Genomic DNA, 25,483 nt, shown 5'->3' on the forward strand with positions numbered 1-25,483 from the left:
TACCCAGTTAGGTACATTTGTGTAAGATGTGATGTGAAGCATGCTGGGTAATAAAACTGCAAAACTGTAAGAACAATACTAGGGATGCATGGATGCAGCTTTTTCACTCCAGATATCGATTCTAATACTATAGCTTTAAGTATCTGCCGATACCCGATATCAACAGATACCAGTGCAGGGACTGAAACCACATTTATTTCCTTAAAATAAAAACAATAGAAGACAGTAGCACAGCTTTGTATACATAAAAATTCAAATATACGACCAGTAAATACTGGTATTGGCACTGATATCCGATACCAGTATTGGATCTGCGCATCTCTAAATGATACCTAATCTGCTACATCAGAGCTGAGAGAAGGTTTTTCAGTAACACACAAATAAAGCAGCAGATCTAACTGTGACTTGTGCATTTTGGCAACACCTGAAAGTTTATTTTTATATATCTGCTCATATAAGACCTGAAACCCGTCAAAGTTTTGTGACACGCAAAAATACAAGATTTTTTTTGTTGTGGCATACGCATTTTAGTTGGAAGTGAGATGGTGTAAACCCTCATTCTTTCTTCACATAAATTTTAAGCAGAGAGAAAAATTGGTTTTCAAGGGGAGTAAAGGAAGCTATTTATGCGAAGAAAGAGAATTCCTTTGAACAGAAATGGTAGACTCAGCCAGCAGTTTACACAAGTGTTCTCAAGCCATATAATAAGAAAACAACAGAGTAAACAAATGCTAATCAGGTACTTAGTAATGCGACAGGTGAGACAACCAAAAGACACTAGGGGCGTAATGACCTATAACGATGTTCAGGTGTAAACAATCGCAGGTCAGTTTCACTCTAAAACTTTATTCTAACCTAACTTTTTAGAGTCAAGTTAGGATAAAGTTTTAGCCCAGAGGGGTTCATTACAAAGTGAGATCGGTGGCTAAACTGGGTTAGTCAAGATCAAATTCGGGATTTCCTGTATCACAAAGGTGGCTCACTTTTCAGCAGGGTTACTATAGTAGAAGAGGTAGCAGGAATAAACTGGTGAAACTGACACAGCACACCCCCTTTCCCCGTGAGCGTAACACACTGAATCTCAAACTTTGGCTTTACAAATTCTATGGCTAACCTGCTTCGTGACACTCGTTATCTCTGAGCTGAGGTTCAGACTTTGAGAAGCCAGCTCACTGAATTAAAGCCTGGCTATGTCCAACCAGCTCCGCAGTACACCCCTCAATGCTTCAGGCCAGTTACATCAAATTAAAAATGGCTTCTGGATGGGAGCTGAAATGTCTTAATCACAAAAACAGTGTTCAGATGGAAGTAAACTGGGCCACACCACTAAGAAAAATGGGAAACTTGTGTGTCCTGTCTTGGTTTAGCAACTTATAGCGGCTATAGTGTTTAAAACGTAGAAGTTCCAACATGAAGTGAAATGTTGGTTACACCATCTTGTAGTTACTGAAAATCAAGGCCCCATATACAATAAAAAACAATACACATTGAACAATTGAACAATACATAAAAGCCATAGTGACATTGTGAAAGAAGATTGTTTTGGAAAATAACTGAGGCTCTTTACAAAGCCGTGTAAACTCCAAGGTTGTATATAATGTCAGGTTAACTGTCCTCTCTGTCACCACAGCAACAATACACAGAGCTTTAAGAGAACTGCAGCAAAGTCGAAACTTAAAGGGCCCAGATCACACTTTCTTCTAATCTATGCTATAATGTTGTTTCCTCATCAGAAACATACAGAGTTGTGGTTAGTTTCATTTGCACATGTTAAACACAAACCCTGCATATTTAAGATCCCTCTTTTCTCAAATGGAAAAAAAAACAAACACACACACCGTGGGATGATATGTGCTTCACTGTGTTTTTAAACTCTCTACTGAATCAAAGGTAAAAGGTAGCTGTTAACTTGAAAATATTTTTGATGTGGTAACATTATAACATGGCTAGAAGCTCATATGAGTCAATTTTGCGTAACATAGGACGCTTAAGGACTCCAGACTTACGAGAGGATAAATGCTTGTTCTTTTAAAGTGAAGATGTCATTTATGTCTGAAACTATTTGTACTGGCACTGGGGCAGTTTGCAGCCAAGTGTGAAGTCGCTGGGATGAGAATCGGCTCCTCCAAATCCGAGGCCATGGTTCTCGATCGGAAAAAGGCGGCTTGCGCTCTTCGGGTGGGTGGAGAGTCTCTGCCTCAAATGGAGGAGTTCAAGTATCTCGGGGTCTTGTTCACAAGTGAGGGACGGATGGAGCGTGAGATTGACAGGCGGATCGGTGCAGCGTTGCTGTACCAGACTGTCACGGAGAAGAAAGAGCTGAGTCTAAAGGCAAAGCTTTGAATTTACCGGTCAATCTGTGTTCCCATCCTCACCTATGGTCATGAGCTTTGAGTAATGAACGAAAGGACAAGGTCATGGAAACAAGAGGCCGAAATGAGTTTCCTCCACATGGTGGCTGGGTGCTCCCTTAGAGATAGGGTGAGGAGCTTGGTCACATGGGAGAAGCTCGGAGTTGAGCCGCTACTCCTCCATGCTGAGAGGAGCCACTGGAAGAAGGCCCAGGACACGCTGGAGGGACTGTCTCTCGGCTAGCCTGGGAATGCCTTGGGGTCCCACTGGAGGAGCTGGAGGACGTGTCCGGGGTGAGGGAAGTCTGGGAGTCCCTGCTTAGACTGCCGCCCCCGTGACCCGGTTCTGGATAAGCGGAAGAAGATGGATGGATGGACTATTTGTAGCCTAAACAACTTTCTTTTTGGTGATAATGTGTTTTGCACAAAAACATGAATTATTTCTATTCAGGGTTGCCTCTACGATGATCTAACCTGAAACTTAGCCTTGTATCCCTGCCTGCTTGTCTCCATGGAGAAAAGCTGAAGAGGGTATATTTTGGACTCATTTCGAGACCCCTTTGAAAAAGAGATGATGCATTTCAAGGGGCTATCCAAAATAAATAAATAAATATAAATGTACATTCCTATTACAGTGCACATTAGTGTGTTAGAAGAACAAAAACATACCCGGAGTTGTGTTTTGTTTCATTCACAAATATTTGTCACCAAAGCTCAAAATGCTCTGTTCCACCTTGCGATGTCATGAAGAGGTAGTTTTCAAGTTAACAGCTGACTTTTACCTATAGTTCAGTAGAGATTGGCAATTAAAGCTGGAATTGTTCCACCTTGTGTGTAACAGGAAGTGCTCCACTGTCTTTTTAAACTCTGTCCAAATGTTTTAGAGAAGGTGTATCGAGTGTTTGAGAGAAGGACACAGTCTAAATACGCAGGACATGTGTGAATGAAACAAAACACAACTACAGGTATGTTTCTGATGAGAAAACAACATAACAGATCAGAAAATAGCATATTATGGGCCCATTAAGCAATAGTCTACTCCATCCTTTTCCCCCATTATAATATATACACATTTTTGTATATATGTTTAGTAGACCAATATTATATCTGTTAATATAAGTACACTAGGGCAAACTTTGTGATAAAGAAGATAACACTGTGTAGTAGCTTGGGGGACCATGACTAAAACAAGTCTAAACCAGGACTTATTCAGGACCATCAGAAATTCATGTAGAGTTTGGGGCCATTTGGGGCTATTCCGCTGATGTCATGGCTGAAATATAGAATAAAATCACTTTGACCGTACTTAATATTTCATATAAATAAAAAAGGGGGTGATTATTTGCAGCAATTGAAAAATGTGAAGCGGTTACAGATCTTTTAAAATGTTTGGGTTTTTTAAAATCATTTTTTGGACCATTGAAAAACCATTTCATGAACAGTCTTTGCTCACATTTCTCAAAGGCTGCCAACATGTATAGAGTGGTCTGTATATTCTGTGTGAGTGAACAGTGCTGGCTTGTAGTATTTCCTGTGTGCAATTCAAATAGGTGCTGAATGACTTACCGCGGACTCATGTACCCGCAGCCCACACGCCATTGGTTTAAACTCACCTTAAAAATTAAATCCTTTTTCCCGTAGCGCAGTTCTTTCAGCTGAGCCTGGATTTTTTTGGACTGCAAGGCAAAGATAAGGAAATAAATGTTAGCGTATTCAAATAGTGGAATTGGTTTTAGATCACGTAGCAGCACTCTGGCCGCAGCAGCAGGAGGCGGCTTTGTGGATGTTCCTCAGGCAAAGCTCTGTTGAAAGAAAGGCCTGTAGAAAGGAAGAGAATATTAACTTTCGCCCCTCGCTTAACCAGACAGCGCACGTGGACTAGGAGTGTGCATGTGAAGAAGCCAGGAGTGTGCACGTGGACAGGAAGGTGCCACACTTGGGTCATGCAAACATTGCCTTGTATGATTGAGGGATTGGTGGTGGTCAGAGGGGCCGGATATGACGCAGATTGGTAACCTCGCTTCTGTCAGTCTGTCCCAGGGCAGCTGTGGATATAAAAGTAGTCGTAGTTCTTATCATCAAGTGTGCACGTGATGGTAGTAATGGATAAAGCACAAAACTGTAAAGTGACTTTGAGCATTTGGAAAAGATCTATATAACACTAATCCCTATTATTTAATTAAAAACAATGCCTTGTATGTATTCAGAACCTTTCAAACTATGGTATGTACATGACTGGTGGTACGCAAGATACTTTAGGTCAGGGGTGTCCAAACTTTTCTCATTAAGGGCCACATATAAAAACACAGACAAAGCTGAGGGCCGATTGAGGGGCATAGACTGGTCACCAATACAGTGAATACTTCAAATTTGTGTTATTACAAATTAGACTGAACCACTAGACCTTTATTTTTGCTTACATCCTCAATGGGACACAATAAATATTAGTTAAAGTAGATTTTCAGAAATGTACTGTTAAAAGTACTGTTTAAGGTTATATGGGCCAATTCACCCGGAAGCTTGAGTCCGAGGGTCCGCATTTGGCCGCATTTGGTCCCCGGGCCACAGTTTGGGCATGCCTGCTTTAGGTGGTACTTTGATAGCCCTTCAGTTTGTGAGTTTGCCTAATTTATCCACTTCTTTGTCCTCTCGATAATTTCTTGTTTAGGACTACAGTGAAAATACAGTTCTAATCTAATCTTTTCTTTGGTGGTAATTGGTGTGAAAAGTTTGAGAGCCACTGCTTTAGATTACATTATTAATTCATCCTACTCGGTGGTGTTAAGATAATTCTATAGCAATGGTTTCCCTGGGGTAAACTTAAGAAAGAAAGGTTGCCATTTTACACCATTGGCCCCACCAACCACCAGATTCAAACGAGGCAAGTTCAGTGAGGTGGCGTGCCCAACAACAGACTGGTTCAAACGAGGTTCAAACTGCCCCTTTGGATTTGTGCACGAGCCCTTTAGCCACTAAGCCACAGCTACCCCTGCACTTGCTCTCTGAATGTGCATATGGACTGGCTGTTGTGCTCTGTTCCTGCTTTCCCAATGTTGAGCTAATCAGGAGTACCTCGCTGGAGGATATTAGCGAAATGATGAGGGAGGCTGCACGGGGGGAAGTGACTTGTTGGAGCGTGCTGAGCTAAGACTAGAGCTGTCTCCGGTGTGAGAACCAAAACTGCCGCTCCAACAGAATGTGATTGATTAAACTCTAAACAAAAGGGATTTACTCATTAAGGGCTCGGTCGATGAAGAAATGAATATGCCATTTACAGCTAATCTGCACCGTAAACCCACACAGCCTAGTGCCTCGTGAACAGATTTTTATCAGTCACTAAAAAACATTTAAAAGCATTGTCTCGGGTGAAGACAAAAAGATAAAAAATAAGCACTTTATGACATTAAAAAGTGCAATTAAACGTTTACAGCTAAGTGGAGGGAGACGACCTATACATGTAGATTTACTCAAACAGGCTCAGTAAATACATCTGTCCTCTGATCCGAAGGTAGACGGGCCAAATCCCACTCTCGGCGTATACATCATTGATAGAACGGTGAGATCCACTGATCCACAGGTTGATAGCGTAATTCCCGCTCCCACACGTGAATACTATCGTTGTGTCCTTGAGTAAGACATTTAACCTCCCTCATCCCTAGTGTCTCTGCGCACAGATTATCATTCATCATATCACTGTATCATTAAGCATAATATGTAGATGTCTATTAAGGACAATATAGATCCAATAATATATAGATAGATAATATACTGAGCTCATTATTGCTCTCATTACTTTGAAACTGGAAAGGAACAGCAGTATTAATATGTCCAGGTCTTTTGCTAAGATTAAGGGTCCCTGAATAGAGTTTGGAATAGATATGTAGCGGGAAGTTTTGAAAGAAAAGGAGTCTCGGGGGTTCTATACCGCCTGTGCCATGGACCTCGTCTAGCTCTGAACCTCCTCTGGACCCATCTTCCCTCTCACAAAAGTCTTCCTCTGGACCTCTGGAGCAGTATATTGCTTCTCCCGGCGCATGAGTCCACTGCTCCGGCTTACACTTTGTTCTAGTGTCTTTGCGGTCTCCCTGAAGGACAGAAGCTGCTCATTAAAACACACTCCTAACTCTTTCTACATGATTTATTAATGACCACTTCAAACTAAGAGCAGCTGCACAGGCCGCCCAAGTCAGTTTAGTCCTGTGGAGACTTCATTTGTGAGATATGCTTTAATTCCAATATAGAACTAGAGGGTTTTTCTACTATAGTTATTGATTAAGCCAATGACTGATACGTTACAGCTGATGTCATCAACGTTCAACTCTGGGGGTGTGATTCAAAATAGAGGCACTGGTCTGTCTGAAGCGCTGTGACTCAAGATAAACTTTAATCTGAGCTTTACTTTAACACAATCTGATCAGAACGAACTGACTACAACGAAGATGAGGTGATCTGTGCTGTTAAACAAGACTCTTGAATAACATTACAGTCACAACATAGTTAATATTAGCCAAATTAGTTAGTCGCTCTCACGTTTTTTAGTTGAGGAGATAAACACTTGTATTGATCACAGGCTCCAGAACATGTGTGGTTAATCCATTTTGTATTTTTTATTTTATTTTTTTTCTTGAGTTTTAAGACTTTTTTGTCAGTGTTTACTAATGGTTGCACTGTGCTACCATAGTAACTGGTCAACATTTTGCCATAGTAAAAAAAAAAAAAAAAAAAAAAAAAAGTAATTGTTGTTAAAAATAATAACTGTTAATTTTAGAAAAAAAAAAAGAAGTCATTTTAAGCCAGGATCATCATCTTTTTTTATTTTTATTTTTTACCATAAATGTACACCTGTAGTAAAATTATCTGTTTGTTTGTTGAAAGCTTGATTCCATAAAGCTGGTCACATGCTAGAAGAATTTTAATCTATTATGGATTAAGGATTCAGTAATGATGAACAAAAAAAATGAGATGAAATTTGAACATACCACTCATTGTAAGATCTAGTTTATAGTATTTATAGCTTAGGGGAGGGAGACGGCCTATATATGTAGATTTACTCACACATCACACAAGTGTGATAAGGAGACAGCTCAGTGAGTTGTCTGATCCAAAGATTGGAGGTTCGAATTCAGCTCCTGGCATAAACATTGTTGGTAGAGCGATCAGATCCACTGACCCACAGGTTGGCAGTGCACTTCCAGTTCCCCCAGATGAATACTACTGTTGTGCCCTGGAGCAAAAATACTCAGCCCCCCTTGCTCTGAATGTATGAATGTGTGTGTGAATGGGTAAGGGGGTTGTTTTTTTTTAATTATTATTATTTTTATGTAAAGCACTTTAAGTGGGTTGAATGTGGAAAAGTGGGTGTATATGTGACCATTTACCATTTCATTCCAGGTTTATTTTTCATGAAGAAAAAAAAAAAAAATACTGATTAAGGATTGTGTGATTATGAACATTCAAAAAATTGTAATGTTTCTTCAAAAGCTTAGGAGAAATTTGAAGTTATGCCCATTTTTGTAAGATCTAGTTAACTCAAATACTAAATAAGATATCCAAAATCCCCCCAAATCTCGTCATTTTTTTTTCTTTCTAATATGAACAAAATTAAGCAAGAAATATTACTTGTCTCTTTCGATTTTCCAACTACAAGTTGAAAAATACAGAAGTCATCTCTCTAAGTGTAATACTTTTCTGATTCACCTAAAGCATATTCCCTTCAAATGTTTGAACATATGAGTTTCTTCTTTTCAGGATTCTGTTATACACTCTGTCCGTTCACAGGACTGATTTCATTTTTGAGGAGGACATGAGATTTCCAAGAATGCATTATGAAAGGAGATATAAAACATTTATATGGAGCTGTGATTTGTGATGCTGATTTACTTCCTGTTCCAAACACAAAAATGCACTTTGGCTCTACTGTCCGGGGACCAAGTCATGTGACACAGGGCTGAAGGACACAGTGACATCATCACTCACATTTTAAGAGTTCTGCTCTGGCTGCAAAGATGACTATATATGTATAATGTTTATTGAATGGGGACAAATATAACAAACATAAATTAATCACAGTGTTTATAGCCACCCACCAGTCCCCAGAAGGGCTTTTCTTTTAAAAATGTTAACTACAAAAATGTATGGACTGGTTCGGGGGCCAGTCCATTCAAACATTTAAAGATGAGCTTTACATAGCTAAAATCACACAAATTATCAATATGTAATGCGCTGATAAAATAGAACAATGCTGAAATGTGATGTGCTTTTTATAAGAACGACTTTAGAGCCACTCGAGAGGTTTTAAGATGGTTGAGTTGGTCTAAGAACAGACTGTGGTGCAATACGACAGCTGTGACAGGATCATGGTATCAAAAAAGACACAGGCACTTTCAAAGGACAAGCACTCTCTGATCTAGCAGTTCATGCTTGCCTTCATTTTTATTGTGAGGTTTTTCACATGACTTTTAAAGTTTAGTTGAGAATCCAGTGTTATTCCTAAATATTTTTCTTGCTCAACTCGCTCTATGGGTTCTCCTTTTATGGTAATGTTCAATTTGTCTTCTGCATAAGTCTTTTGCAATAGAATAACTTTTTAATAGAGAATAGAGAAGTCTTTTTTGCATTCAGTATCAGGCGTTATTCACTGAGCCAACTGATACTTTCTCCAAATTCTGGGTTAATTTGGCACGAATGGCAGCAAGGGTTTTGCCAGACACTTAACCCACCATGTCATCGGCACACATCTGGCCCACTTCATGACGCACTTCAGACAAATTGTTCAGATAAAGGTAGAAAAGAATTGGCCCAAGGACTGTTCCCTGGGGAATGCCTGTCTTAATTTCACTCGTGGCATTTTCAGTGACTACATATTGCTCCCTGTCTTGCAGATATGATTCAAACCAAGAATAAAAGATAATAATTTTGAGAGAAGGTCATTATTTACAGTATCAAATGCTCTCTTTAAGTCCAGGAACACTGCACCCACCAAGTTGCCATTAGACAGAGAAAGAACGAGTTAATCAGTTGGATAATTCTGCCTAAAGTCGTACTGTTATGCGTGTAAGTGTCTACTATCCAAGTGTTTAGTGAGTTGTTCAGAGACATTCCTACATTTTTTTCTAATATTTTAGACATCACATGGACGAAGCTTATTGGGCAGTAATTACTAGCATCTGCAGTTTTCCCAGACTTAAAGATAGGCTTCAATTAAGAGTTTTTTTTTTTTTTTTTTAGGTGTCTGGAAATATTTCTAGTTCTGATGGAAACTTTGACAATGTGGGTCAAACGGTGAACCAATAACCAATATATTCAATGTATATTGTTTTATGAAAGGTACATCCATATTGTGTGTCTCTGGATAGTGTGGTATTCAGATCAGAAGTTGTTTTTAATACAGCTGCTTGATCGACTCTAATGGTAAAATAATTCTCGTTAGTGGTAAGGTTTACATTTTTTCTGACTGCATCATCTGGAAATTTAGATGCAAGATCCTGTACAGACTGATTTTGTCGTAACGGTGCGGATAGGACCAAAGGATGCAGACCAGAGCAGTTTTAACAGTGTTTATTTACAGCGGTGAAAATGCAGTCTTTAAACAGGTCACAAGAGCAGGTACAGGAACCGGGGAGCGGGAGACGGGTCAGGCGGGTGCGGTGCAGGTAGAGGCGGGCAGGACAGGACCAGGACGGGGATAGAAGCAGGTGCGGTACCAGGGCAGGCGGATCAGACGAAGACCAGAGCGGGGAGCGGGTGACAAACCAGAGACCAGGACCGGACAGGAGACGAGACGAGCAGGAGACGAGACGAGCAGGAGACGAGACGAGCAGGAGACGAGACGAGCAGGAGACAAGACGAGCTGGAAGCGATACCGGGACTGGAACGTGGCGGCAGGAGCTGGGCGAGTAGAGGCAGGAATCTGGAGGGTGCATAAATCCAAATGAGCATTTGCCGGAAAGTACCATATAACAAAGCTTAGCAAGAAACATTCACGTTTTACACGCGGACGGTCTGGCCCCGAGTGTAGACTGCCAAGCCTTCTTGTACTCAGCAGCAGGTGGTGGTGATTAGGCTGATGCACCCCAGGTGTGCACGGGAGGAGTCAGGCACTCCACCCAGCTCCAGACACACAGGTAGGGGAGGGGGAGAGAGCACGGGAGGACAGGGAAAACTGACATCATGACAGTACCCCCCCCCTAAGGTCCACCTCCTGGTGGACCCCCAGGCTTGTCAGGATGAGCGCGGTGGAAGTCTCTCACCATGTCGGGGTCCAGAATGCGTGCCCTGGGCACCCAGGATCGCTCCTCCGGACCGTAACCCTCCCAATCGACGAGGTACTGGAGGCCCCTACCACGGCGACGAACGTCAATCAGGCGGCGGACGGTGAACGCCGGGTGGCCGTCAATGACTCGGGCGGGCGGTGGGGGATCGGCCGGAGGGCACAGGTCGCTGGTCCGGACTGGTTTAACCTGGGAGACGTGAAAGGTCGGATGAATCCGGAGAGACGGGGGTAACTGGAGGCGCACCGCCGATGGATTTATGATCCTCATGATCTTAAACGGTCCCAGGAATCGGGGGGACAGCTTACGGGAGTCCGTCTTCAGCGGGACCGTCTTGGCGGAGAGCCAAACCATCTGGCCAGGTTGGTATACGGGCGCCGGGACACGGTGGCGATCGGCCGTCGCCTTAGTGCGCGCTCCAGCCCGAAGAAGGGCCGCCCTGGCCTTCTTCCAGATCCGGCGACAGCGCTGGAGATGGCGCTGAACAGACGGGACGGCGAGGTCCCTCTCCTCCGTGGGAAAGAGAGGGGGTTGATATCCCAGCGATGCCTCGAAGGGGGACATACCAGTGGCGGAACTCACGAGGGAGTTGTGAGCATACTCTATCCAGGGCAGGTGAGTACTCCAGGTCGCGGGGTTGGCGGAGGCTGTGCACCGTAGGGCCGACTCCAGGTCTTGGTTGGCCCGCTCCGTCTGCCCATTAGATTGTGGATGGAACCCGGACGTGAGGCTAACCGTGGCCCCCAAACCGTCGCAGAAAGACCGCCATACCTGAGAGGTGAATTGGGTCCCTCTGTCGGACACGATGTCCACCGGGATGCCGTGGAGTCGGAAGACATGACTGGTCAGCTGGTCGGCAGTTTCTTTGGCTGTGGGGAGCTTAGGCAGGGCAACGAAATGGGCGGCCTTGGAGAAGCGGTCCACAATGGTGAGAACCACCGTGTTCCCCTGGGAAGGGGGAAGGCCCGTCACGAAGTCCAAGGCGATGTGGGACCAAGGGCGACGAGGAACTGGGAGAGGATGCAAGAGACCAGAAGGGGGTGAGTGGGAGGCCTTGGCCCGAGCACATACCTGGCAGGCGGCGACATAAGCCCGGGTGTCTGTGTCCATCGTGGGCCACCAGAAGCGTCTCCTGAGGAGGGAGAGAGAGCGACCGGCACCAGGATGGCAGGCGAAACGGGAGGCATGGACCCACTGGAGCACCTGAGACCGGACAGAATCGGGAACAAACAGTTTACCTGGAGGGCCGTTACCTGGGTCGGGGTCGTTGGTCTGGGCCTCTCGGACGGTGTCCTCGATATCCCAATGGACCGCGGCCACCACACACGAGGAGGGAATAATTGTTTCTGCGGTGACCGGGCTATCCTCCAGGGCGAACTGGCGGGAGAGGGCATCGGGTTTGACGTTCTGTCGTAACGGTGCGGATAGGACCAAAGGATGCAGACCAGAGCAGTTTTAACAGTGTTTATTTACAGCGGTGAAAATGCAGTCTTTAAACAGGTCACAAGAGCAGGTACAGGAACCGGGGAGCGGGAGACGGGTCAGGCGGGTGCGGTGCAGGTAGAGGCGGGCAGGACAGGACCAGGACGGGGATAGAAGCAGGTGCGGTACCAGGGCAGGCGGATCAGACGAAGACCAGAGCGGGGAGCGGGTGACAAACCAGAGACCAGGACCGGACAGGAGACGAGACGAGCAGGAGACGAGACGAGCAGGAGACGAGACGAGCAGGAGACGAGACGAGCAGGAGACAAGACGAGCTGGAAGCGATACCGGGACTGGAACGTGGCGGCAGGAGCTGGGCGAGTAGAGGCAGGAATCTGGAGGGTGCATAAATCCAAATGAGCATTTGCCGGAAAGTACCATATAACAAAGCTTAGCAAGAAACATTCACGTTTTACACGCGGACGGTCTGGCCCCGAGTGTAGACTGCCAAGCCTTCTTGTACTCAGCAGCAGGTGGTGGTGATTAGGCTGATGCACCCCAGGTGTGCACGGGAGGAGTCAGGCACTCCACCCAGCTCCAGACACACAGGTAGGGGAGGGGGAGAGAGCACGGGAGGACAGGGAAAACTGACATCATGACAGATTTGCAACTTGAACATCAGCTGAGATATTACTTTATGCTATTGTTTATTATTAATTAAATAAATTGATTTCGATTTTCTTAAATAGACATCAGTCAATTTCAAGTTTGGTCAAGGAAAGGTCTTGAAAGCAAAGCCCCTTTTTTTTTTGATTAACCGTGGGACTGTGTCACTCACCCACGGGAGCTGTGTTTTTCTTTGTGGTTGTTTAATTTGCTTCAAAAACTTGTCTAATAAGGTCTGCAGTTTAGTCATGAATAAGTCGCAGCAATCATTCGTTTGATTATGAGGCACTTCATTCCAATTATTATTTTTCAATTTAGTTTCAAATTCGTCTAGGTCCTTTTTGGGAATTAACATGCGCTGGACATGCTAAAAGGACACACAGTACACAGATTAAGGACAGTGGACAAAATCACAATCTCTCAACAAGACAGACGTTTGTTGTGACATTAATTAAAACACATAAATTAGTCCATGTTATGCTCGCATGTCTGATTGTTTACTAAAGCCCGGGGACCAAATGCTAGACTTTATACCCATTTCTGTTGACCCTCTGACCTTCTGCTGAATCGGCCCAACTGATTTGATCTTAGAAAAAAAAAAGTCTGGCCCTTGTTTATGGATGGAGGTCATGTTCATTAGTTCTGTGGGCACCAGATTCCAGGAGTGTGCGTCCAAATTAAGTCTTTCTAAATGCGATTTTACACTCTCCTCTGCTTGACGCACGAGTGTTTGTATTTAGTTTAACTGTATGAACACTTTTAATGAGGGTAAAGGAAGACCACGTAGGGTTTTTCAGACCAAAATAACGTCCGAATAGATAATTAAGTTTTCACAGTTTAAAAATGTATATTTGCTCAGGATTTTACGGTGGTGATATGAGTTTGATTTTTGATCTAGTGTTTTCAGAGTCTGCTTGTAGAGCCTTTGTATGGACAGCGTGGTTTGTTTGCCTGGCTCCAGCTCATCAGACAGTAATTTGGATGAGAGAGAATTATGGCATTTAAATATGAATTCAAAGCCTCTGCAGTCAGATGATTTCTAATGTGCTTCAAAATTATTTCTCACATTTGACATACTTTTTAAATGATAATTGCGAGTCCATTGTGACACATAAATACATCTACTTTTGTGCCACTTATGCATCTACCATAATTGTTGGATAATAATAATCTTGCCCCAGTACAGACATATTGTATGAGCAGCTTTATGTCAATATAAGACAACTACACCGCCTGGTAAAAAAATAAAAAAAAAAATAAAAAATTGACACCTGGATTAAACTAAGCAAATAGGTACGAGCCTCCTGCAGTTGGTCATGTCTAGGTTCAGCAACAGTCTGTGCTCAAAGAATGAGGTCAGCTGACACCTGAATATACTGAATGACCAGGTTATTCCATCAATAGATTTTTTCTTCCCTGATGACACGGGCATATTCCAAGATGACAATACCAGGATTCATCGGGCTTAGATTGTGAAAGAGTGGTTCAGGAGCATGAGACATCATTTTCACACATGGATTGTCCACCAGAGTCTAGACCTTAACCCCATTGAGAATCTTTGGGATGTGCTGGAGAAGGCTTTGTGCAGCGGTCAGACTCTAACATCATTAATGCAAGATCTTGGTGAAAAATTAATGCAACACTGGATGGAAATGAATCTTGTGACATTGCAGAAGCGAAATCGAAACAATGCCACAGCGCATGTGTGCTGTAATCAAAGCTAAATGCGGTCCAACAAAATATTAGAGTGTATGACCATCTTTTTTTTTTTGGCCAGGCAGTGTATGTACTGTCTGCATCTAATGAAAGCCTTTTATCATCTGAAAACTAGGAAGTGCACTGTTATTATACTAGTTGTTAGCATTACCATGAGAGCAGCTCTAGCCTTTGAAAGATGTGAAACGTGCTTATAAACTCATCACTGTGAATAATTACGATACTTGGAATGCGTAAGGTAAGTGAGGAATAACTTTGGACCACTGCAAAGCATTTAAAATAAACTAGTTCTGTTTTCCATACTTTTAAAAATCAGTGCAAGTAAATTTACTTGTGTTCTTTTAATATAACGGAATTCACTGTTTATGCAATACTTTCACTTTTCGCACCTGTACTCACTGGGGTCTAAGTGTGAAGTTATGTTTTGCACCGATCCTTGACAATAATTGGTGCTTTTGAGCCATATTCTGATCTCAACCACATTAGACAAAGAGCTCCAAAAATGCAAAGTGGCTTTTTAGAATTAACAGATGTCCAATTAACAGAGATTACAGAGTGGCTTGTTCAGGATAATTTATTAGTAAAATGCACTGTGGCGCTGGGGCTGTGTTGCCTCATTTCATTACACAAGGTCATTCAGTTCAGAAATACCAATCTGAAAGTGTTTGTAGATAATGTCAAAAGCATTTGTGTCATTGAGGTAGAGCTGTTCTTTGCGAGGGCATAAAGAGAGAATATCACTGTCTGTAATCCCTACAGATCCAGACAGTCCTCCTGATCCAGTTTTTTATTTTTGCAATTGCTGACACTGTTCCGATACCGATATAAAAAGGCCAACATAAAAATATCCTTGTAATTTATAGTAGAAGAAAAATTCTAATCTGTCAACTGGACAAAAAGTTGTAAGAGTAAAAAATGTTTTGCTGCTCATCCAAGCCACTTCTTCAGTTCTGGTCAGATTACTGGTGGACGCTGCCTTATATCTATCTGAAGGGAGGAGCTAACTACACTGTAACTAACACACCTATACACTTTTACAAACAGAAACTGTAAACAATAAGTGTTTATAAATGTTCACAGATTTACATTTTTCTTTTACTGTGGATCATACCTGGATGACTGAGGGATTACACAGACCTGGTAATTTATAATGTCTCAAACATAGTGACAGAGACAGGTGATGTTTTATCTCACTGTTTCTAAAGGCCGTGTTTTTTCACCGTATTATTTATGCTTGAGGCCTGTAAAAAGACGAGAAGCCTGATTAAAGCGCATGTCTGCCTAGCATAAACAACTACTCCACTGTCCTGATTTGTCCAAAGTTTACTTTTTACTTAAGACTTTGTGAACACATCGCAGCGGTAAAACAAATACTATCTCTCATTAATAATGTTTTGCAGCTTTAGAGCTTCCTCCTCCTATGCTGTATCTGTATGTATGAGATAACTTTACAGAAGAAAGACGTTAAAATCACAATACAACAAATCAAAACATAAATAATCATCGTAAAATGTATATTGAAGGGGAAAAAAAGAGCAGAATAAAAACCTTTCAGTCATATGTACAGCTAAATAGAACAGTTTGAACTTGGATTCAAACATTGTCAAAGTAGAGGCCTGTCTCACATCTTCAGAAAGACTGTTCCAGGTTAGTAACAGCTTGTGGCACTTTTCACTGCAGTACATATAACCCAAAGCTATTGAGTCCAACTATGTATTGTTACTTGGCATGGAAGTGAAAAGAACCACGGTTGCCAGAACTGACTGAAAAAAGGTGCACACTGGTAGGCAACAGAGCCATTTTGTATGAAACATTTTAGTGCCTATTTCTTAAAGAGACCTGACAATAATTTCTTCTGACTTATGTAAATGCTCTTTACACCATGCAGTGTAATGCAGCTATTTGTGAAAAATGGAACTGAAGGAGTATCTATTCGGGTATCTATTTTTAAAACATTTTGTTGGCTGAAAATCGTACAAATGTCTATCATGGTGCAAAATCGGAATGAGAGAAGGAACTAAGTGGGTGGAATTTGAGGTAAACTGTACTTTTCATAAATTCAAAGTCGATTTACAATTTTGTGTCCTAGTCAGTCACTCCATACTCAGTGGTGCTAAGCTGCTATTTTAGTCACAGCTGCCCTGGGATAGACTGACAGAAGTGAAGGTGCCAATCTGACCACCACCAGCACTCACAAACCACATTCATACTAGGCAATGTGAGAGAAGTGCTTTGCGTGACACAATAGAAGTTTTGGCAGTGTCATCCCACTGTGGCACCGGGTATTCCCAGCGATCTCCCATTCAGATACTAACAAGACCCAGCCCTGCTTAGCGTCCAAGATGAGGCAAGATCAGGCTTTGGCGAGAAGGTTCAAGACTAAGTGGAAACAACTGCCTGTGACTATCCCAGACTTCTATTTGTCTGTTATAGTTCAACGTAAGAGTGAGAGGGAAAGGGACTAAAACATGTTCTTCATTCATGGTTCCAAATTGGATGCAGCACCTCTTATAGAAATTCTTCATTTTAATGATGTATTCTCGTATCCAGAGAAAGGTACTTGTGGAATACATTGGAAAATACAATAGAAATGTAGCTTCTGCATGTGTTAGGTGGGTTTTTAGATGCTGACAGGTGTTTTTGGTAATAAAGCATGGCAACCCTGGTACTCTTATCAGGGCATATTTCAGAGGACAAATGGACAGAAGAGCTAAAGACGAGGTGGTTACAGTTACAGGTAAGTGTGAAAAAGAGTCCAGATATATTGTACTGACTGGCTGGGGCTGTTAGACACAAGCTAGAAATCCGCCTCCTCAGTCACCTCCCTTTGATTACACAGCAGGGTTCTGATTGGCTCATGCGGTGGTTCAGGCAAACCAGAGCAGCAGTGGTCAGCTGACGGGACAGTGGAGGAGCTCAGAGCTCGAGTAACCATGAAAAACTATCAGAGATGCCAGTCACCAATACTCTGCTCAGTACTGCACAGATTTTATTTTTTAGTCACCTTTACGGGGTGAAACGTATGTTCATGTGCTTTTAAATTGTGTATATAATGCTTTAATAATAATAATAATGGTTTATAATGTGCTCTAAATGCAGCACAGTACAGAATCACTCAAACATGCAGGAATCTCCAAAATACAACTCAATTATAAGGGAAACTCATGGTTAGAAGCTCATAAAGTCTCTTTTAAACTTTATTTTTATTGCTGAAAAAATCCTTCCGATCTTTTCCAACATTCCAGCCAAGGTGAGGTATGTTTCGGTGACACTGGAGTTCACTCTGAGGGCTTTACTGTTCACACATTAGCAGAGTAGAAAGATGTGAGCTCACCTCTTCAGCGTAGGCGTCACACAGCTTATTCCCAGAGAGGAGCTTGTTCTTCAGGCTCTTGTTCTGAAACACAAACATCCGGTTAGACTCTACAGGAGGGACACAGACAGACTGAAGAAGGCCTCACATGGACAATATGCTAATGCTTATATGAAGCTCAACAGTGACCTCCCACCCCTTGGTTCAAGAAGTCAAATTCTTGGTCATTTTTATATATATATTAGATTATCTTACTCTGAGTTTACATCCGCCACCAAAGAGAGGAGTTTTAGAGCGAAACCGCTGAAGGTCGGGCAGCTTCACTCTAAAACTCCTCTCTTTGGGACTGGACTTCCTGCTGCGTTCGATTTATGAGGATGAAACTTGGACCTTGGAGCAACGTCTGAGTTTCTAGTGTTCCAGTGCTCAAACCGGAAAAACAATGCCCAGTACATTACAGTTTATGTACAATACAATAACAACAAGAAAAGTGCTCAAATCTGCCAAAATGCTGGTTGATTTAATAACCTCGACATTGTTATTACGTTTACTTTCAAATCAACGTTTGAGCGTGAATTTGAGTTTTTGTTGACATAAGCCCTATGTACACATTAGCAACATTAGCGTAACAGAGCATAACAGTGCATTTATAACTGCTGTATTATCAATATTTTAACTGTCCGATATCAAACTTTATCAATACAAAGGGTGTAGTCATGCTGGATTTTCTAACTCAGAACCAACTCAGGGTTCCGAAATGGATTTCCGAGTAGGAATTCCGAGATGGATGGGTGTTCCAGTGTAAATTTACAAGTCTGAACTCGGGAAATCCAACCTCCAAGGACAAAGCATTAAACTCAAAGCAGCATAAATCCCACTGTTTCGAGCCTGTACCATCAAATCTAAAAAGAGCTTCTGGATGGGAGCCGAACCGGTGTCCAGTTGACCACCGTTGAAACCTTGTCCACTTCGAGTCCTGAGCAATATCGGGATTACACCGTCTCGTTCTAAAAAATTGATAAAAGATTTGTTTCTGTGTTTTGCATGAGTCTCCACAGTGCAGAGTATAGATTATCCGATACTAGCATGGATCCGAGAAAGATATTGTTGTGCTGACTGAGAAAAATGTTTTATTGCACAGAGGATGAAGCTTTTTGTAGCTCAGTTTATGAACTCCGTGAACTCAGCGTGAGACTTATAGACTTTGATGGTATGTTCAATAGGTGTAGTAAAACTTGCTTCAGCGACATCGTAACCTTGAAATTGAAGTTGCAATATCTCTTCTTACAGTGGAAGAATGAAAATAAGAGATTGTGTTTTTGAACTATTAAAAGGTCCGATATAACACAAAATTGACTCTTGTGAGCTGTTAACAGTGTTAGGATGTTATTACCTCATCAAACCATTCATGGAGTTGTGTTTTGTTTCAGTTACACATGTTTGAGTAACCCATTACCAGTCTGTCTACATCTCCAAAGCTCAAAATGCTCTGTTCCACCTTATGACGTCATGAAGTTGCAGTTAAGTTTTCAAGTTAGCAGGTACCTTACACCCTTTGTTCAGTAGAGATTAGCAATTCCAAAGCTGAAATTATCCAAATGATTCTACTCAAAGTACATACAGTTTAAAAAGATAATGGAGCACTTCCTGTATTACCACATGACATCACAAGGTGGAACAAAGTGTTTTCTTTTTGTGAGAAGAACACAGCCTAAATATGTTTGTGGGTTTGTGTGTTAAACATGTGTGGATGAAACAAAACATAACTCCAGGTATGTTTTTGATGAGGAAACAACATCATAAAGTGGATCAGAAAAATAGCGTAATACAGGCTCTTTAAACCAGTTCATTTTCTCTGTTTTCACTTTTACAATTGACTGGCTGCATCTGAATGTCCACACTATTCGCTACAAAGCACGCTATTTTGGGTCATGTCCAAATGCATTCACAACTTCTAACAATGCTGAAAAATAGTGAACATTGCAGACAAAAACGCTTTGCTAACCCAGTGTTGACCGAGGATTATGAATGAACCGCTACGATGTTAGTTGCTACTGTTAACTGCTTACCTTAGCTTCAGCTGTTAGTGTCACCTCTAAGGCAAAAAGATTAAAGAGGGGGTATTATACTTCTAAGGGGTATTAACTGTGTATTCAGGTCACCATGGTATCTTTTATTCTTTTTTTTAATGCTATATTTACCAAAAAATGTATTAATATGTTGAATGTGTTCATTTTGCCTTTTGATGCTCTGGGTTCCCCCTCCCTTTCTTCTCCTCACTAAGTTACTCCCCTTTCAGAGTGCTATCAGAACACAATCACTGTGCATCCTGCTATCGAAACTACTGAGCATCCCATTAGGTTTGTGAAGTTCTGTTCATTGTATTTATGGGCAGAATTTCTAGGCGCAGCCAGGGGCAGGAGGGGGGTCTGTCTCGGGAACCACAGGATCTCATCTCTGCTGTCTGCGGATGATGTTGTCCTGATGGCAGGCACTGGGGCGGGTTGCAGCCGAGTGTGAAGCGGCTGGGATGAGAATCAGCTCCTCCAAATCCGAGGCCATGGTTCTCGACGGAAAAAGGCGGCTTGCCCTCTCCGGGTGGGTGGTGAATCTTTGCCTCAAATGGAGGAGTTCAAGTATCAAGGGTCTTGTTCACGAGTGAGGGAAGGATGGATGAGATGCATGAAATTGACAGGCGGATCGGTGCAGGGTCTGCAGTGATGCGCTCGCTGTATCAGACTTTCGTGGTCAATTTACTGGTCAATCTATGTTCCTACCCTCACCTATGGTCATGGCCTTTGGGTAATGACTGAAAGGACAAGATCGCGTATACAAGTAGCCAAAATTCGCTTCCTCTGCAGGGTGGCCGGGCGCTCACTTAGAGATAGGGTGAGGAACTCAGTTACACGAGAGGAGCTCAGAGTTGAGCTGCTGCTCCTACACTCCCTCTGTTCACGATGCCCCCTGGATGCCTCCCTAGGGAGGTGTTTTGGGCATGTCCCGCTGGAGGGACTATGTCTCTCGACTGGCGTGGGAACACCTTGGAGTCCCACTGGAGGAGCTGCAGGATGTGTCTGGGGTGAGGGAAGCCTGGGAGTCCCTGCTTAGACTGCTGCCCCCGCGTACATCATAATCAGCATAATATCCCCTCTTTAATAATCCAGTCTGCTTTGTAATTTAATGTAAGCTTGTGGCATATTTGATCATTCTTTTTTATCCATTTTTAGCTAACTTTGTTTTCACACAAACATCGGAGTCACATGACCCACAATCAGGCTAATTGTGTAGCCTCCGTAGTGCATAATATAGGTCATTTACGAACCAATGACAGACAGTTAAAGTGACAGGAGTTCTAAAGTTTCTAATGAACTCTCAAACATGTGTCAGAGCAGAGCGATGTTCACACTTTTCAATGTGTCCATCTTAGAATTATTTACCGTCTATCAGCTTCCACACTTTCACAGTCAGTCAGCCACACTTTAAGCATCACAAGTTTTCATTACAGCCCATCAAACTCATCAGTCAGAACGCATTACCCGGCCTGCGTTCTGTTCCATTAAATCCTGCACCGCCAAATAAATCAGCAATTTGTGTGGTATGACATTTTGGATTTGGACAGGACTGGGCGTCACAGTGCAGAGGAGGGGAAGGCATTTGAGATGAAAAGGGCAACAGACATCAGTGTAAATGACTCAGATAATTAAAGCCGAATTCAAATCAAAATGAGGTCACATTTTATTGTAAGCAACACTTTGTACCAACCTCATTAAGCACAATGTGATGCACTGTGTAATGACCTTTACCAAAATCATACCCCTGTTACAAGGTGAAATTTAGTACTGATGTTGTTGGTGCTCAGGTCCCGGCAGAAGATGATTACGATGAAGGGCGTGCCAGTCAGATGACGTTTAGGAGATGTCTTCCCCCGAGGCCCTGGGCACTAGAGGTGGGCGAGCGAAGGGACTATGGGGTGACGCGGAGCCGAGGGGGTGCTGGGGAAGAGGTGGGGCTACGGTCATGCATCTGAGATTGGGATTTAAATAGGGCAGACTGGGCGCTGGTTCGATGAAGAGGAGGTGCAGCAAGCAAGGGTGGGAGTAATAGGAGTGAGGTGATGAAGCCTGAGGAGCAGGTAAACCAGGGGTCTCAAACTCAAATTAGCAGGGGGCCACAGGAGGCAGAGTCTGGGTGAAACTGGGTCGCATCAGGTATTCCACAAAAAAACGTAGTTAAAATCTTCTCAAAAGTCATCACTGTTTTTAATATACATGAGGAAATATGCCAATTCTTGTGGATTTTGTGCATGTACATCGTTGTTTTTGTGATGGGAGTACACAGCGCGAGTGACACGTGTGTTTGGGGTTTACCGATTTGGCGGAACCTTCTACACGCAACATGGTAATGCCACACTAACATTAATCTTTCATATTGTCCTGCGGGCCACAAAATATCGTCTCGCGGGCCGCAATTGGCCCCCGGGCTGCGAGTTTGAGACTCCTGAGGTAAACGCTGGAGAAGCAGTGAGTAGATGGGAGCGGAGTTAGATCTTCCAGGCTGAATTTAAGCTAGCTCCATTAATATTGTTTATCGTTTAAAGGTAGGCAATAATCGTTCGTAGGATAATTGTCATTATATTGCCAGAATATGCTGGGAAAAAAACAAACAACCTTATCCATGATGGTCTCTTCTAGATCGTTGTTCAATTACCAAATTTCAATATCATCCCACCAGCAATCTGACTAGAAATAAAGGAGCGACTTGGATGAGCAACGAAATGTCTTCACTCCAACGTTTTGTCCAGTTGGCACATTTTATTTTTCTTTTGCTATGGATCAGACTTGGACAACTGAGGGATTACACACAAACGTACCATGCCTATTATACAGTGAGTTACATTAAACTTACACGTTGTGAAATTTACATACAGTTCGTGAAATATCATCGTCCAATAGAATGTCGCGCTGTCATCTGAAACCCAGCAATTGCAAAGGCTTCCAAAACCACTTCACAAAGCTGCAGTTAAGTTCCAGTTAAGTCCAACCAAAGCGACGCCAGCCCCCGCCAACAGTTACAATTCATCCAACAAGATCTCTACCAAACCCAGTGTGTGAAACAGCATGGGTCTAGCATAGCACGCTAACTCTCCCAACTGCAGTGGCTTGTCTTTGTTATTCCGCCACACAGAGCTGTCGACTATTGTTCAGCCGGCACTATTTATCTGTTTGTCTTGGCAGCACTAGAGTGTACATTACAGTGAAGCTTATAGTAATGAGCTTTAGACCTTAGCGGAATATGGAACAGTGCGTCCTAAGTGGCCATATTGAAAACAAGAGGAGCTCCCGTGTTAAAAGCCAGACTCTAATAGTTCATTACGAAGTCAAATGGCAGCGGGTTTGTGGGTCATTTATCCGGCTAACCAGATCTGCATCGGGGGACTGTCAGGGTGAACAGTTCCTATGGTGAAGAAATGAGCCTCTTCTCAATACTCCGAAAGATAGGCTTGCTTAATGGTCCAATAATGTACATTGTTTGGGTTTTTCAAACTACTTTTTAAACACCTTGGAATTCACGGCTTGTAGCTTAGAAAGAAGAGAGAAGAAAGTGGAAAAACGATTATTTCTGAGCATAGAAAAATGGCTGTGGTTAGCAGCAAAGGATGTGTGGAGCCCCTCTCAGCTGGTGTACTGAGCACTAAAATTTCAATGAGGCTAAAGACAATAGCTGCTAGATTGAAAGTTGAGATGCATATTAAGAAAATTTGAGCGCTGAAATGAGTTAGCACCTGATGACATCACAGTGGGAGATCAGGGGAGACTGACATACTCAATATACAGGATTACTAAATGCTTGAATGGCTATTGGAGTGTTCTGTAAGCTGTATTTCCCTTTAAAGTGTTGTTGTTTTAATGGAATAGAGAATAAGTTGTCTTTAAAGTTGTTGTATCTGACTTTTACAGCCTAGTGGTAAACTTGGGAATATCCTTGTGATAGAAACAAGATGGGTTAGTGTTAATCCTTTTTTATTACACAAAAAGTTAAATAAAGTTTACATTATTTAGTTAAAATCACATTACCAGAGGGCCAGAGGTATTTAGCCTTGTATTTACTCATTGTTCTTATGTTTTTACACTGTATTGATTTTCATCTGGGGTATTTACTCTCTATAGTCGATGGTTATTGGCTGTAAGGGGTGAGATGTCCATGAAAGTTCTGCAAGACGCTCTATTTCCGCTAGACCTGTTTGGAGCGCAGGAACAAATCAATAGATTGTGTAATAAAGGTTTTATTTATTAGGAACTTCATCAGGTACATTTTCATGGTGTCCACCTGTAACTAAAACCAAACCCAAGCACCCACTGTTCTCACTAAAGTAAATTATAGAATGGATGTACAAGTGCTACATGTGAAAAAGAGAAGTAGTTCATTTTAAACAGTTTGCAGTTGGTCTAAAGTTATTCCTCACTTACCTAATACTTTCTGAGCATCCTAATCATGCACCCCAATGAGTTTTTAAGTGATTTTCATAACTTCACATGGTAGTGCTAACAAGAACTAGCATGTTACCATTGCACTTCCTTTATAATTAGATGCTGACAGTTACACAAGGGGCTCATTATGGGAGAGCTGCTTTTACAATATATCTGTACTGGTGCAAGACGAATTTTGATAATCTACAAGAAAAATGTACAGCCACGTAAACTGAACTATGTCTACAAGTAAACATTTTTAAACAGAGCTGGACTCCATTTTCAAACTCCATTTTATTGCACCAAATTTCTGCATGTTTGTTTTTTACAGTTTGGTACTTCTAACTGTCACAAGATGGCCATGACATTTGCCACAGAATATTATCATACTAACCCCTATCTAACTATATTATATCTATATAACTCTATGATTACATGCCCATCTCTAAGAGGCACTTATGCACTGTCATGACTTGGCCTGATGCCACACATCGATCATACAGTAACTCAGACCAATCATGTTAAAGCCCTCTGTCTTTAGCAGCTGAACCCTGTGTAATGCAGCCTTAATACCTTTACAATGGCTTATCACGCATTTTATAAGGACAGAAGATTACATGATGAAGTGATGACTGTGCGATCTGATACGAGCCTCTCAGCCTCATTTAAATAATCTTATAACTCCAAAAATGTGATATTAATCGGATTTTGATATACTATACTTTATCATATTCAGGATTAGTTCCAAAAATAAAATAAAACACACACAAGTTGAGGACAATACAGTGACTTGCATTCATTTCCTAGAGACTGATTTTAACCTTAAACATAGGGTGTGTTCACACCTGGGACTAAATCCGGCATTAAAGCTGGACTAGACCAGGACTAAACCAGGACTACAACTGGTCCAAAGCCAATACACAGGGACTGAAACTGGGGTCAAACCAGGACCAAACAAAGACGAATGCCATAGTTTACACATATCGTTACTACTTGCCTAATCTTAACCTAAATCCTAACATCAACACATTATAACCAATACCTTTAGTTTTAAATCATATTGTTGATCAGAAAACATAATAACAACAGCACATCACGCCTGGCTCCCTAGTTCATATCGGGTGAAATTCAAAATGTTATTGATTGTATTTAAATGTCTACACTCTATGGGTCCTTTTTTATTTGAGAGAGTTACAGCCTCCCTCTGCCTGTCAGATCCTCTCAGTCTGTAGTTAAGTTTTAGACTGGACTGCAAACCCACCTCTTCTCCCTGTCATT

The 25,483-nt window shown here is 42.2% G+C and overlaps 1 protein-coding gene across 2 annotated transcripts in view; it reads right to left on the reverse strand.

Moving 5' to 3' along the window:
• luzp2 (leucine zipper protein 2) overlaps positions 1-25,483 on the reverse strand; it is a 152,120-nt gene that overhangs the window by 18,611 nt on the left and 108,026 nt on the right. For both annotated transcript variants that reach the window (XM_033991777.2, XM_055229027.1), the window contains exons 6-7: positions 17,760-17,822; positions 3,965-4,027 (exon numbers count right to left, since the gene is read on the reverse strand). In XM_033991777.2, coding sequence (XP_033847668.1) covers positions 3,965-4,027; positions 17,760-17,822 — 126 coding nt within the window. The remainder of the gene's footprint in view (positions 1-3,964; positions 4,028-17,759; positions 17,823-25,483) is intronic.

This window comes from Periophthalmus magnuspinnatus, chromosome 3 (assembly GCF_009829125.3).
Source record: "Periophthalmus magnuspinnatus isolate fPerMag1 chromosome 3, fPerMag1.2.pri, whole genome shotgun sequence".
Classification (NCBI taxonomy): domain Eukaryota; kingdom Metazoa; phylum Chordata; class Actinopteri; order Gobiiformes; family Gobiidae; genus Periophthalmus; species Periophthalmus magnuspinnatus.